This window comes from Synchytrium microbalum (assembly GCF_006535985.1).
Source record: "Synchytrium microbalum strain JEL517 chromosome Unknown SmJEL517_scf0002, whole genome shotgun sequence".
In the NCBI taxonomy this organism is placed as follows: Eukaryota; Fungi; Chytridiomycota; class Chytridiomycetes; order Synchytriales; family Synchytriaceae; genus Synchytrium; species Synchytrium microbalum.
The window spans coordinates 317,044-332,551 of NW_022158351.1; the positions used below are offsets into that span (position 1 = coordinate 317,044).

The following is a 15,508-nucleotide window of genomic DNA, read 5'->3' on the forward strand; positions in this document are numbered from 1 at the left end:
AATTAAAGTGAAATAGTATACATCCTGTGTGATTTCTTATGTACCAAGTGCCCTTTCTTTGCTCCAACTTGTCACAGTTCTTCAGAGCCATCAACTTGTACACAACAGCAAACCTTGCAAATCTACCATTCACTACTAAATTAAATCATTTTATTTGTGTTGCAAAATGTGCTTGTACTTGTACGTGAATGTGCGAGAAAAAAAAGAAGTACAAACGACCTATGCAGACGTAGTCCTCACTCGTTGCGGTTTGGGAGTAGACATGATGGACTCCCAAGACTGATTGATGGCTTGCTGTATCCTCACAGCGACCTAATAAAGACAGTCAGCCTCAACCAACACACACTCAGCGAATAAAAATTGCACTAAAGGCGGCTGCAAAAATTGCTCTGAAAGACCAAAGCATTACCTTCTTACTGGTATCAACCATATCAACCAACTCATTAGTCCCATCAGCAACCAGCCTGACTTGCGCTCCAAGCGTCAAGTCCACTTCATCCAGTAGACGTCCAGCTTCTACACGTCCAGATTCTCCAATTAAAGGCAAGTATGCTGCAATCATGCATAGTGCTTGTGCAGCTTCCATTACAGTATGTAGTGCTCGACACGGTACCATGTGCCAGTGACGGTCGAGAGGTAGAGTTACTTGTGACACGAGTTTACAGATGCGGAGAGCAGCGGCTTTAATGTATATTACAGATGGATCGATAAGGGATTGTACTGTTGGACGTGTGCGCATTACGAATATCATTTGTGATCTACAAGGTAAGTGAACCAGTCAACAACCAAAAAAAACTCTCCAAACTTGAAAAAATTCCATACACGACGAAGATACAAAACGACTCTGTACATTAAACTGATTGATAACAACAAAGGTACTTACTTGTTGAGCATTATGACAGCCATATTATAAAACAAGTGCGTGCAAACCAGATGCCATAACTCTGAATCATCCGGTATAGATCTTGGCTGTCCCTGAGCAGCAACCTTTTGCGTTTCTGCAATATAGGGAGCAGCGCGACCAGTTACATCTTTGGCCCAATGAGGCAGATTGATGTACCAGGTTGAAAACTCTAGATTCAGTTTCGGAAGTTCGTCCAAATCTGGAAAAAAAAAGTTTCAGCATTTCCTCAAAACCGTGCGCTCTCTCGACCATTTTTTACATGTCACTTACAATCGATCACAAGCCATCTCGTCTTGTCATTACTTGGGAATTCCGTCTCGCCAGCAACACGATCAAAGCTAAAGTCATATGTAGGGTATGTTTCAGAGGAATATATAGACTACAAAAAGACAGAGCGAGATGGTGTTAGCGACTGCTTCAACAACAAAAATAGCGATATTAAGAGAACTAAGACATACCAGCCATTTATAAGCCTTCTCCCACAACACCGAAACCTGCGAATCCAAAATACATAAATTATGTTCCTGTGCAAAATCAAGCTCAACATCTCCATTCTCTGACTGCAGTCTAAGTTTCGTCCCATCAGCAGCTGGGTACCTCACTCTAGGCATGTTGTCAGGGTCTGTTTCTGGTAACATGACAACAGTATGTCTGAGCAATTTAGCCATGAGTCTCTCATAATGATACAAATTCCAAAACACTTCTCGACGAGTATTCTTCTGCAGCCACGTCATTTGCTGTTGTTGTCCGTATCCGTTTGCTTCTAAGTCGTCTGGATCCACATGGAATTGAAGTGACAGTGCCAAGTTGCATGCAGAGTGTAAATGGGTGAAAAATCCTGTGAGGTCACTATTTGCGTATGCAAAACGGTATAGCAAGCACGCGGCCACTACATGTGCATCAACAAGTTGTTCCTTCCCCTGTAACGTATCATCCAGTATCTTGAGCGCCTGTTTATAAAACGGTAGACCACGTTTCGAATATTCCATCGACAAAAGTATCGGCTGTCGGCTGTTCATGGCACCTAGAGCCATAACCGCATTTTGAAGTACCGGATGCTGAGACTGAAAGCTGGCTTTAAACACTCGGGGATGCAGTGGCCGATGCCCGACGTTAAACCAGCTTGATCGGAAAAAGGACTGCAGTAGTTCGTCGGTATTTACATAATTCGAGACTTTTTCTGTAATTTGTTTCAAAGGCACCATCAGTCTTGCCATATCAACTGACTGTGATCGAGCTATATCACGACGATTAAGTTGCATCAGCTGTTCCTCGTCCTGGCTTGCGGTCTCTGCTACAGGCACGATCTCTCTCCTAAACATTTCTGGTTGATACTGATGTGGAGATGGCTGATGCTCTACCATCTCGAATTCGGGTTTTGCCTGAGGCACATCATATCCTACGTCAATGGAATAGAGTTTTAGCCACACGTACCAAACATGAACTGTTTGTGAATCCTTTGACGTAGCAACACGATACTCACCAAATGAACCCTGCTTCATGGGTCCTGATATCATAGCAAGAGGTGGAGTACCAACAATATACGAATATGATGATTCATATGAAGTATTAGTTACAGGTGCTATCAGTGGAAGCTCGGCCGGATGTATACGTGGATTTATAAACCATACACTCGAGTCCAAAGTCTTGTCATTACTTTCATTACGAATAAACCATGGTTCAGCGGCTTTAGTCTGATTACCAAATGCCGCATACCCAAATGCTTCAGTAATGGTAGGTGCCTGAAAGTAATCGGTTGAGGGATCTTCTCCTATATCATGGTACTCGTTCTTAACTGTAATCCAGTCTGGCGTGTATGGCCTTGGAGACTCAACGAGACCAGTCGTTACAGTAGCAGTAGAGGGGGTTTCTAGATATGACACAGGTGATTGTGATTCAGATTCACTGGTTTTTCTACGTTTAGGTGCCGAGTTGCCATCCTTCTGTAATGTGGGAGGAGTAGCGACAGCAGGGGTCTTCAGTCGTCGCTCTCCCCAAACGCACTTTCTATTCGTTCCAGAGCATCGTCCACAGCAGGGCTTTGTCCCATCACATCGACGTTTGACTCTCCTACACTGTTGACGAAAGGTGAGATCCAGATATCAGTCAGGTATCAATCGATTAGATGCAAGCTTCGATCACAGCGAGGTTGCCAGAAAACCATGTCGGCTTTCAATCCCTCATGTTAGAATGTGGGTATAAAAACAACCGAGGGGTTTGGACCAAGCTCGTTTGGTGACAAATTGTGTAAAGCAATCATCCAATCACGACGTACGTTCTCACAAGCTTGTTCCGAGACAATCCGTGGACCTTTCGGTGTCGGTTCGCAAATTGGGAACAGTTCAGTGGTGACACTGAGAGATGATCTTGGGGAACGCAATTTCCTGACATGATAGCGTCCAGTTGTTGTCGATTGCAGTGCTTCCGAGGTGTCTGGGTCCATGTCAACAAGAGAAGTGGCAGGTTAATTGGCAATCTGGTAGTATCAGCGAAAGTCCCTCAGATCTTCCGTTGGACAACACGGCCCAGCCACCAGAATCGTGGGAGAATTGTTGGGTGGTGATGATGGTGATGTTATCGCATTGGACTCGGCATTGAATCCATGGAGATAATGTGATATGAATTTTGTTGCTGTGCAGGGAAGTGTGTCTTGTAAGAAGGCGTTTGGTGGGTGACTATTATAGCAAGCACGAAAGGGTCTTTGTTCCAATGGACCATATTTGAGCCTGGCTTACTCAGCAAAGTTTATTAAACAAGGATCAAAGTTATGCCAAGACGTGTGTCTCAATGTGCTTGACTCGATACGTGCATTTCCGCACGGTAATACGTCCATCTTGTCCCAGTTTCAGCAGTCTGGGTTGAGTTTCAGTAGCCTGTTGAGGCGATGTTCAGAAAACATCAAAGTCTACCCAAATTGTTCCGGACCGAGGTTCTCTGAACCGTTTGAATATGTAACTGTGTCAGTAGTTCCTAGCTCGTTGATACAACAAATCCAAATCATCTTGTGTTTCAAAACGTGTATGCTTGATCACCATCAACATCAAACGAAATCAGGCAAGAATTCACCGTTTCGCAACACCAATAAAGAGGAATTGAAATGTGAATATGTGCTCTGAAAGGTGCTTTCTGCAAATCCGAGCAAAGCTCCGTACCATCATCCACAACATAGTAAATCAACCAACTCGTACCTCAAGATGGCTAGAGCAAGGAGCGTATCAACAGCCACCAAATCAACACCAATTGCGCATCAGTCTGGCGGGAGATGTCATGTTAGGACGTCTTATTGACCAACTCTTTGACACACACGTTGACGATGCGATCGCTCCAAGTAATCGGATATCTGCAGATATACTACTTAAAAGGTCACCAAAATTGAAGAATATCAAGCACGATTATGTATGGGGAAACATCTTATCAACTATGTGAAAGGTATTGTGTTGGATGTTAAGCATTTCAACATTGGACATCGAACTGACCTCACACGACAATTAGAGTGACTTGAACATTGTTAATTGGGAGACATCTATAACCAATCAGTCGAGAAAATATCCAAACAAGGCATTCAACTTTAGAATGAATCCAACAAACTTGCAGTGGCTCAAGCCAGCAAACGTACAATACATGTCAACCATTCTCTTGATTTTGGAGTAGAAGGAATGAAGGATACCATGTCTTCGCTCTCTGATGCTCATATCGTATACGCGGGAGTTGGCAACAACAAGCACGAAGTTATGCAGCCCAAATATTTGACTGTCAAGGGAGTCAGATTTGCATTCTTGTCTGCTTCTGATCGTCCTGCTGAATGGTAGACTCTTGATGAATTCAATTGTTTTTATGTTGATAATCCTGATTTTCAGGAATTACGAACTTGTCTGCGTAAAAAAGAATACAAAGTCACTCTATAGTTGGTTTAAATAACTCGTTCATTATAGACCATTTGAATCAGCACGACTAGACGCTGATGTCGTCGAATAGTCGATTCACTGGGGCCCCAACTATCGCAGGAGCTGGTTGCGATATCATCCACGGACACTCGGCTCATTACGTCCAAGGTATGTTCAATTTTCCATCCGTTCATTTGCGTTAACACTCCAAAGTTTACCATTCTCCTAGCAGGAATCGAACACTACAAGATCAAAAGGATTTTCTATGGATGTGGAGACGTTGTGGATGACTATGCAGTAGATCCAGTATACAAGAATGATTTATCTTTCTTGTATCAACTGGATTTCACAAAACAAGACTCGAAAGTCAAGATTGAGAATCTGGTATTGATTCCTGCGTGTATTGATACGCTTCAAGTCAGACGTGCTATAGGTGCAGAAGCTGAATGGTTGTTGAACACTATGACGCGTTTATGTCGGGACCTTGGAATGAAAGTGGATCGACTTGAAGATGGTAGCTATTCTGTGCGCGAGTGAATTTTAAGGGTAGGAATGTATGATTGTAACTAGCAAACTGTATGAACCATATTGTATGCAATATTTAATATAAAATATATGAAAAATCAATATGAGAAGTCATCGTCCAACATTTTGAAACTCAGAATTCTACGCAAACACCAATTTCGCATCAAACAACAGCCATGAAACGAGCAACGAGACTTTTCACCGTTTCATCTGCAATGAATGTACAGTTACGAAGAGTTCAATCGTTGGTATATGAAGCTTTTGGAGAGCCAGGAAAAGTTTTAATGTAAGGTCTTGCTGCAAGAACAGCATTCTGTTATTTCCAAGCTTGCATCACTAACGTTCCCGATACTAAATAGGCCAAAAGAAACGTCTCTACCATCGCCAATACCATCAGGTCACGTCCAAGTTCGGCTTCTAGCTTCACCAGGTACAACGAATGGACTTGCAGATCGCATGGAAGCAAGCTCAAGTTCAGCCAGCTTTTGTTAATTCGATGAAATTTCATCTGATTCTAATGGGGCTGCCCTTGCTGGATTCGAATTTTGTTGTTTTTATCTCACTTACCAAACGCCACTGTTTCATTTGCTAGTTAATCCATCTGACATCAAACAGGTTGAAGGTGCATGGCACATTCTTCCTAAATCGTTTCCATGCGTTGCAGGAAATGAGGGAGTCGGTGAAGTTGAAAGTGTTGGTGATAACGTCACCACTGTTTCGAAAGGGGATTGGATTGTGCCGTTACGTGTCGGTTTAGGTATGGACAGTAGAGGACAGTAATACATTGATGACTTTGACCATGAATGTGGCTGCTGATAGTCCTTTTGAACCATTCAGGTACATGGAGAACTCAGGCCGTTTTAAATGTACAAGATATAACATCCATACCATCTAAATATCGAAACAAGATTTCGTTGATGCAAGCTGCTACTGCCTATGTATCCCCTGTGACGTCGTTGCAGATTATGGATTTGTATGGTATCCAATCTGGAGATTTGATTGTCATAAATGCTCCCAATGGTGCTGTTGGACTGGTAACGTTGTCGCGGGCTGCTCTCGCTCCGAACCGAGATACTAATATTTCACCTTGAAATATAGGGTATAATACAAATTGCTGCTTCCCGAGGTATCAAAACGATATGTATAGTACGACAACGAGCCAACGAACAAGCACAAGAGGAGCTAGTAAACGCCCTAAGGCTTCAAGGAGCTATCGCCGTGACACTGGACACGTCACTGGGACTAGATAGAGATGCAGACAAGCTAATCACTGCTCTCATCGACTCCAAAAACGGAATATACGGAATTGATGGTGTAGGCGGTCGATCAGGCCAAGAGATATACAACACAATCACGAGGTTCAAACCATCATGTCAAAGATCTGGATTCATATCATACGGAATGATGTCCGGTACACCCGTCAAAGTAGCCAAAGATGCACCACTAAAGATTCAACGACAGGGGATATTTAAGAAATTGAGTAACTCGTTCGAGTGTAAGCCGGACGGAATAGCTGCTGTATTGGAAGCTGATGAGCAGGCCACGAGAGCTGCGACTGTAGATTATGCTAAATGGATGGAGAAGGTGTTTGAACTGTATGCTACGAAGGTGTTGGGCGAACCTTGGACTGAGAAGGTTGTTGCATTTGAAGAGACGGGAATGGGGTTGACTCGTGCTGCTAAAGATGTGCTAGGTTGGAGAGCATCTAGTCCTGGAAGAGCTGGGATGACGAATCGAAAATATGTATTTGTTTTCAAACACTAAAGATGGTCATTCTCTTTAGAAAAGAGCAAGCCTTGATATAGAACTATGGCTCGAATCTTGCATATATTGGATATCTGACTTTGTCCTTTGGTTTGATGCACGTTAATCGCGATGATGCACGTTAATCACAGACCGCAGACACACTAGCATGAATTCGCGTCTGGCACAGAAATCTCAAAATCTCCAGTCTCCAGTCTGCAACAGCAACAGCATCGATCGTACACGTGCACGTACAACTATTTGACGCCAAAACACGTGCAACTACTTCAATCTGTACAGCAAGTTTTGTTCGTCAGCTGCGGAATCGAGACCACAGGCAACGCTCATTATTAATTACACGTTTGACCTACATTGAATACTTGAAGTTGCACATTGGCACGGCAAAAGAAGCGCCATACCCTTTTTTTGACTTTACTCCGTCCTTTTTTGTGGTCACATTGTTCACGCACAGCCTGCGTACCGTAGTATCGCAACGCTGGTTGGTCGTTTTTCGTGAGGCGTTTCTCAGCCAGGTAGTTTTTCAAACCACGAATCCAACAAGCGAAGGAAGAAGGAATCAATACTGGAATAAGGTAAGTCTTACTTGTATGCACCACCATCGCTGAAACAATTCCAGTGGCTGGAATGTGTGTTGCTTTGACCGTGATCTGTTTCTCATCCCAACATAATACGAATTCGCATGTTATTATGCGATGAAAGGAAACAAACTCAAGTTTTTCTTTATGCAGACATTTATCGATATGGCTGTAACTGACTTCCTTTAACGCTTCAGATCTTGCTCGGAACCTTAAAGCAAACAATTCTCTCAGCAGACCTTAGAAAGTTACGCGTCGAAAAAACTCTAGAATCACGGCCGCTTGAATGTCTCAACAGGGCTTCACATCATCACAGATTGATACGAAGAATCGACAGTCATTTGCAGTGGCTCCCGGTCAACAATCTAACACTTTGAGAAGGACAGTGACCTGCTGTTGCAATTGTGGTATAATAACTGAACCGTCAATACCGTCTTGCTGTATAACAAAGGTACCGGACAACGGTATAAGTGATTACATTGAACTCGACTTGTTGGAGGTAAGCCAATTCAACCAAGTTTATAATCAGCCAAAAAGGTTTTTTGTTTGGTCGGATTGGTTTGAAACAGCAACCTCTCGATCAACGGTGGTTTAAGGCACTTGAATCGAGTTAATTGCAGCATATTTGCCTATTGGATTTAGCTCTATTCTTGCCGTTTGCAAACAAGGTTTACTAATTGTTGCCCAACATTTTACCAAAAAATGTAGGACTTTACCACCATGATGCAGACCGATCATCATGGTCAAATGGACACTTCGGATGATTCCTCATATCATGGAGGATCGAACTATACATCAAGCCATCTCTCATCGTCACGAGACTCGGGATACTCTGATCACGGTCACCCAACAACCACCGACATCGCCATGTACTCGAATCTCCTAAGCATGCTAAATCAAACGCCTCTAATGCCAATGGATCAATATCCTCAACACCCGAATCATGCTATGGGTCAACAGCAAGCCACATATCCACTTTGGGTTGGCACGAGATTTCCAACATCTCGAATGTCACACACGCAACAAACTCAACAACACTACTCGCCGACATCAACTGACTCTCCACATACGCCTCAGCTATTTGTAACATCTCCGATAAATAGTAGATCGAATACGCCACCCTTCGGAAGCCTATCGCCTCCTGCATCTCCAAGTCATGGGCACTTTAGACTCAATCCTGAACTAAAGGGCGCAGAGCACGTAGAACAATTTGTCGATTACGGAGAACATATGGGTGTTCCTAGTAGTCAACACCCCCACCCCCACCATCACCATCAACTCGTGTATGGATCACTCCCATACTCGTACCCTGTCTCACATCCAATAAATGACCACCATCATCACCACCACCACTCTGCTGCATACGGACTAGCTGAATCAGCTCTAGATAGTATAAATGACCCTTCTGCTGCTGCTTATGGACTCGGATTATCGGCACTAGACGACGAAGACGACGAGGACGACTACAGCTACGACCAAGATGAATATGAAGTCAGCTCATCCAGCAACTCGACGGATATAACGACACCAGCATCATCAATCAGCTCATCATCACGTATACACCTTACGTCAGCACAATTACATCAACACCGGTCTGCTGCAGGAGGAATGGTTGGTGCTACTCGAGTAAATAGTATCAATAGTGACGCAGCATCTATAATCACCACATCATCAACTGCTACATCATCAACAACATCATCGGCAGAACCATTCAAATGTGAATGTGGGAAGGTGTTTGAAAAGGCAACACAGCTACGGGCTCATGCCAAAATACATTCGTGTCGAGAACGATCATTTGTCTGCGAGCACTGCTCCAAGGCTTTTCTCCGTGGGAGAGACCTGAGGAGGCACAGTGTCATTCATCAGGTAAATATATATGTAATTTTATTGATGATATTCACTAACTTTATGCCTTTCAACAGGAGGATTTCGTGCCATACGTCTGTGAAAATTGTCGAACTACCTTTACGAGGAGTGATGCTCTACATAGGCATATCAAAGCTCTACGCTGTAAAACGAATTAGCTAGGAAACTTTGTCTGTGTCGGTATATGTGAATGCTAATATGTAAATGATGGAATTGTGGCTGGTGTTAGTTTAGGGACTATCATAGTGTGTATGAAAAACTGCTTTGTCTGGAAGTGTAGTATGTGAGATATATCTGGAATCAACCTCGAGAAATGAACTAGTGTTTGACACACAATTTATGGCACACAGGAAGTGGATTGCTGGATGATTCATGTAATGAATGTCTAAATTGTCGTCAAGGAATGTAGGAATAAAAGCTCTTACCTGAAAAAGTGATATCGTCTTTGGGTTCGCAGTTGCTTTGACAGCTTAAACCGTCTTTGCGTAATTTACTTCTTTAGGTTTGAGGAATTGCAACCGAAACGCCACAGGAAGGAACGATACGCTATAAACTGCAAGGACATATATGCACCGTCTCATATACGACGTTCAGTCGCCATTCTTTCATGACGACACGCTCGGGACAAGACAAACTTTTATGTTCAGCAAGGGGACATGGTTTAGGGAAAGGTTGTCCCCTTTTGATGCCCCGCTTCAAAACTACACACATTTTTAAGCAGAGTCTGGCTTTGGAATTATTATGGGCATGTCCACCGTTTCTCTGACATCTGCCAGCACACCACATCAAATCGTACATTTTTTCATCGATTGAACGCTGTCAATTGTCAATTGTCACATAGATCCAACGCTTGATCTACTGACTTTGACAGCTCCTCCGTCTGTGCAGACTTTAATTCCATATTTTGAATCCTTCGCTTTTCACACATCAGCAAATCGCACCATCACCAACTAAAACCTCACAAAGACGATGCATCACACTGAGAATTTCGCTAAAACGGCATCAGGAACCGACTACAATGGTCTGAATCAGCAAATACCGCCTGAATTGCCCTTTGATCATTCCGCAACTGAATCTACATTGGTGCACGACGATCACGACACGAACGTGAAGGTGCCGATAAATGGCGGTGGTGAAAAGGGATTGGACATCGAAGATGATGAAGCTGAAGTCGCTGTAAAGTTGACTCGTTTCGAGTAAGTCGCGATCTGTGGTGGTGTTTATATGAACGTGATTTCACATCGGGTGGTGTAACTGATGCAATGCATTGTTTGAATAGATTTGTGATGATCTTGTTGTCTCTTGCTGCTGCTGTGCTGCTCGCGGCTCTTGATCAAACTATTATATCGTAAGTTAGACGAACTTTTCCTTGAATTTCAAATCAGTCGCAGTGACTCGACCACCTCTTATTCAATCCTACGTTCTCTTCGTTTAGCGTCGCCATTCCTGCAATCGCTACGGAATTCAACGGTTTAGAGAAAATCGTTTGGGTTGGAGTACGTGACTGAACCCAAAAATATTCACATCCGGACGTCTTTGTGATGCTAAACTTTCGTCTCATCTAGTCTGGCTACTTCTTAACTTCAACACCATTCATTCCATCGTACGGAAAGGTATGCGTCAGGTTTACACAATTTAGCTGCACGAACCTGGTACTGACTTGAGCCAAACATGTTACAGCTGGCAGATGTTTTCGGACGTAAAGTAGGAGCTTCACTCGCTTTCGCTGCATTTTGAGCATGCGCATAACCGTCTATTCTATTTATTAGGCCACCTTCCTTGGTGCAATCATAATCTTTGAGGCTGGTTCCATGTTATGTGGTGCAGCACCGAGTCTTGATGTGCTAATTGTTGGACGAGCTATTGCTGGATTAGGTATGTATGAAGGCAGCAACCCTGAAACATATTTGATTGTCAAGATTTGAATATTGTATTGACCAACATCGCTTCGCTTATGCTAGGTGGAGGAGGTATTTTCTCCATCTGTATCATCATTATTGCTGATCTGGTACCGCTCAGAGAGCGTGCTCAGTATTCTGGTAAGACATTTAACATGTGCGTTTGGATTATGGAAGTTCAATCCAGATGATTAACAAAATGATTCCTTGAAATCAGGCGTCATCGGAGCTGTGTTTGGTCTTGCTAGTGTCATTGGTCCTTTAGCTGGAGGAGCACTTACTGACCATGTCAGTTGGCGTTGGTGCTTCTATATCAATGGGCCTATCGGCGTTGTTGCTATGGGGATCATTATTGTGTTTTTGAGGTGAGGGCTTCAACATATTTGTTTCGATGGGTGTTTTTGGTCATCAGAACATGGAGAACTAATCTTTCTTGCTTTATATAGACTACCTCCTCCAAGTGGAGATCTATGGTCGAAATTCAAGAAGATTGACTGGATTGGTACCTACTTTATTTCTGCGAAATAAAAACGATGATAACCAAGTATTGATAACCTTCATTTATCTCACAGGTACATTCTTGTTGGTTTGTGCTGTCGTTTTCCTGCTAGTACCTCTTCAATCTGGTGGTTCCATCTACGTATGTTAATGGCTGATGTCAGTTCGCACACTTGAAATAATTCAACCAGTTCTAATGCTTTTTTTTCTCCTCATCAACAATAGGCATGGAATAGTCCAATTATTATTGTCCTCTTCGTGCTTGGTTTCATCTTTGTCATTGGCTTCATTTTGTGGGAGATGTACGCAGCTGCTGATCCAGTAATCCCAATGAGCTTGTTCAGAAACCGGTATCTGGTCTTCACCTACGCCAACACTCTCTTTGCTGGCATGGCATTCTTTGCTTTGATTTATTACATACCATTGTGTAAGTACTTGGGATGTGTTGTTACTTAGAGTAGTCATTCACGCCAGACATTTGTCCCTTTTTGTGTTTCCAGACTTTGAAACTACGAATGGATTGAGTGCTACTCAAGCTGGTATCTCTACATTGCCCTTCATCCTGGGTGTTGTTGTGTTCAGTATTGTATCAGGAATTCTCGTCACTGCTACCGGACATGTACGCTATTTGTGGACAGTTTCTGGTTTTGTTTTTGTCTGACGTCGCATTTCCCTTTCATAGTATACTCCACTAGGACTAGTCGGGTGTACAAGTAAGCGCATGATCTCTTGGTCTTAGCACCAATAAACCGTCTTTAATCTTTTTTTTCAGCTGCTGCTATTGGCGCCTACTTGATATCCACTTTGAACGAGAACAGTGGACGGGCTGCGCAAATAGGCTACCTGCTTATCGCTGGATGTGGTCTAGGATTGACCATTCAAACTACCATCATCGCTTCTCAAGCTGCCGTATCTGAAGACTTGCTGGTAAGGTGAAATAGTGATTGCACGTTGCCAAGTTGATCTGATGGTTTTTTTCGCCTAGGCCATCGTAACAGCCAACAACCAATTCTGGCAAGTTACTGGAGCCGTGTTAGGTCTCGGTAAGAAGCAAAACAAGATGCGCCTACAGTACCACTGAAAGGAATCATTTGAAAACTAACACGCTCTGTTCACAACCTTAGCAATCACATCAACTGTCTTCAACAACAAACTGTTGACATTCATTGGTGAAGATGCTCCAGGCCTACTCAACCCATCAATCATTGCACAGAATCCGGCTGCAATCAGGAATCCAATGTTTGTACCGCCAGAGTTACAAGCTGCTACGATACATGCTTTTAACAGGGCGTTATCACTGATTTATTTATCTGCTCTGCCGTTTGCTGGGTTTGCTGCTCTATTGTCATTAGGTAAATGCAAACATCGAGAAGGGTTTTTTTGCTGAGTGGGGTTTCTAACACTGTCCGTTTTCTTCCATTTAGGAATGAAATGGCAGCGTATTCCAAAGGGTCAAGAGGTACAAATGGTGGCTGGCTAAGATTTTTTTTATTTTGTTGATTCATTTAGAGTGTATATTATATGATAGCTACATTACTATTTGATAAATAAACGCACAATTTACCAACAATCTCGATGTCTTACCACGTCACGATTGTTGCATTTTAGGCGTATTCATTGATACCAGGTGTTATGTGCACTGACTGGTACTGAGAAAAACTTGAAGATCAAATGGTACGCAAAGTGGTCATTGTTGTTGATTTCAATTTATTTTGTAAGTTTTTGTTTTATATAGACGATATGAGTATTTGATTTACAATTTTTACTTCAACGTGACTTAAGCAATAGGAATTTGCTTTCGAGTTTCAGATGGAGCAGCCTTCTTGTTGAATGAGATGCGTAATACACCATCTTCAACACTTCCAGCAGCATTTTCGGTATCTGCATCCGATGGAAGTTGAATGCTTCGTACGAATTTACCAAAGCTTCGTTCAACCACATGACGAGTAGATGTCTTTTCTTCTCGGTCATCGTGTCTATCCAAGATAAGAAAAGTGAGTATCATTGATTAAATATGAGAGTTATCACCAAAACAAAAGCCAGTGTTGTAAAACATACCTTTCCCCTTCAATAGTCAAAATATCATCTTTCAAATGAACTTGCACTTCCTCCTTCTTCAATCCAGGCAAATCAGCTTTGATGATATATGCCTTTTCGGTTTCTTCCACGTCGATACGTGGTGCCTTGAATGACCTCATGGCAGTTCCAAGTCCTCGTTGTTGCGGTTGTTGAGAGACTGTTCCAGCAGAGGTAGCAGAGTCCTTATCCTTATCTGAGGCAGTATTTGGGGATGAGTCCTGAGTGATTCGTCGAGAAGGAGTAGCAGCTTCCAAGATGGAGAAGAGTTCCAACGGAGAGCGAGCAAAGTATGGGTCGTCGAAAAAGTCTCGTACAAAGAAGGCCTAAGCAAAGAGAGTGGAAAATTTTAGTATCATTGTGGTTGATGTTCGAGCAAACGAATTCAATTCATAGATGATGAGTGCTAACATTCACGTACCATTATTTTGCTTTTGATGTTGGATGTAGAGTGTGTGAAAGTGTTTATAGTAACTTAGTTAGTTGGGCTTGCTGAACCAGTGTATGTCTTGGATGTTTCTGAATGATAGAATGCATTGTAGGTTTCGTCTGACTATATAGTGTTGCAAGGCACACTCGAAAAGTCATGAAAATTCTAGAAAATTGTAGAACATGCCAAACCCTTCTATCAATAACTAAAGAGAGAGATACCGAGGTAACACGAATAATGTCCGTTAAGACAATCTGGATGCCACAATCTTCGCGTTTTTCTGTCGATTGGTTTCCTCGTCCCTGTGTCTTGATTTGCGGCCATTTTGGTTTGGGTGAAATGTGACCGAATCTTAAGATGAGGACCGCATTAGAATCTCGTTTTGATATCCAAGCAAGCCATCCAAGATACAAGACCAGTCCGATTCTAGCATTCGACAAAACAAACAAGAATTTTTAATTCTACTGTCACGACTCGCCAAAAACAGCAAGCACGCCTTTCGAGCCCGGAGGAAGAGTTGATGCAGCCCGAGAAAGTAGTATCAACGGCAGCGCTGTATCCATTATCATCACGTCGTCAGTAAACCACATCGTCAACAACATCATGTGCAGCAGTATCGAAGACATGATGAATGTTGTAGAAAGTTTGAAATGACATACTGTTACGAAGTCATTTTAAGACTCACTCGCTCCAAGGGCGAGCCTTTGTCTGTGAGCATTGCTACAACGCTGCTCTTCGCGGAAGGGATCTAAGACGACACAGTGTTGTCCCAGACTTGATGCCAAAAGGGTTTGACAACTGTTAAAGATGAAATTGGTGCTGTTATGTAGAGATAATATCATAACATGTATAAAGCTCCTTTTTTTGGAACTGTACTATGTGATGTGTATCTGGAATGAACCTCGAGAGAATGAATAATATTGATAACTTACAGGATGTTACAATGCTGCGAAAATATAAATTCAGTGTCAGTGCCAATGCCCTTGCTTTTCTCAAAGGTACAATTTTCTTGGTTGGTGTTGTCGTATTCTTGCTGGTACCTCTTCAATCTGGTGGTTCCATTTACGTACGTGGCTGTCTGATTGTCG

The 15,508-nt window shown here is 42.7% G+C and overlaps 5 protein-coding genes across 5 annotated transcripts; 3 read left to right on the top strand and 2 right to left on the bottom strand.

Annotated features, from left to right (window-relative positions):
• Positions 1 to 219: 219 nt before the first annotated feature.
• Positions 220 to 3,347, bottom strand: SmJEL517_g00516 (uncharacterized protein; the record flags this gene model as incomplete). The annotated part of the gene is made up of 7 exons (XM_031166445.1): positions 220 to 312; positions 410 to 758; positions 884 to 1,103; positions 1,175 to 1,283; positions 1,363 to 2,303; positions 2,388 to 2,979; positions 3,180 to 3,347. The coding sequence occupies 7 exons, from the start codon at positions 3,345 to 3,347 to the stop codon at positions 220 to 222; spliced, it is 2,472 nt and encodes an 823-aa protein (XP_031027626.1).
• A 2,142-nt stretch (positions 3,348 to 5,489) lies between these two features.
• On the top strand, positions 5,490 to 7,077 carry SmJEL517_g00517 (uncharacterized protein; the record flags this gene model as incomplete). Its single annotated transcript, XM_031166446.1, has 5 exons — positions 5,490 to 5,599; positions 5,673 to 5,743; positions 5,906 to 6,070; positions 6,151 to 6,347; positions 6,412 to 7,077. 5 exons carry the CDS (start codon positions 5,490 to 5,492, stop codon positions 7,075 to 7,077), a joined length of 1,209 nt encoding a protein of 402 aa, XP_031027625.1.
• A 1,295-nt stretch (positions 7,078 to 8,372) lies between these two features.
• SmJEL517_g00518 (uncharacterized protein) lies at positions 8,373 to 9,676 on the top strand (the record flags this gene model as incomplete). Its single annotated transcript, XM_031166447.1, has 2 exons — positions 8,373 to 9,518; positions 9,575 to 9,676. 2 exons carry the CDS (start codon positions 8,373 to 8,375, stop codon positions 9,674 to 9,676), a joined length of 1,248 nt encoding a protein of 415 aa, XP_031027632.1.
• An 811-nt stretch (positions 9,677 to 10,487) lies between these two features.
• SmJEL517_g00519 (uncharacterized protein) lies at positions 10,488 to 13,394 on the top strand (the record flags this gene model as incomplete). Its single annotated transcript, XM_031166448.1, has 17 exons — positions 10,488 to 10,714; positions 10,798 to 10,866; positions 10,954 to 11,014; positions 11,084 to 11,131; positions 11,199 to 11,222; positions 11,288 to 11,393; positions 11,480 to 11,557; positions 11,634 to 11,781; positions 11,863 to 11,918; positions 11,989 to 12,056; positions 12,140 to 12,341; positions 12,415 to 12,533; positions 12,597 to 12,627; positions 12,687 to 12,841; positions 12,900 to 12,957; positions 13,039 to 13,266; positions 13,339 to 13,394. 17 exons carry the CDS (start codon positions 10,488 to 10,490, stop codon positions 13,392 to 13,394), a joined length of 1,734 nt encoding a protein of 577 aa, XP_031027631.1.
• A 297-nt stretch (positions 13,395 to 13,691) lies between these two features.
• SmJEL517_g00520 (uncharacterized protein) lies at positions 13,692 to 14,414 on the bottom strand (the record flags this gene model as incomplete). Its single annotated transcript, XM_031166449.1, has 3 exons — positions 13,692 to 13,890; positions 13,973 to 14,316; positions 14,412 to 14,414. The coding sequence occupies 3 exons, from the start codon at positions 14,412 to 14,414 to the stop codon at positions 13,692 to 13,694; spliced, it is 546 nt and encodes a 181-aa protein (XP_031027418.1).
• Positions 14,415 to 15,508: the final 1,094 nt, after the last annotated feature.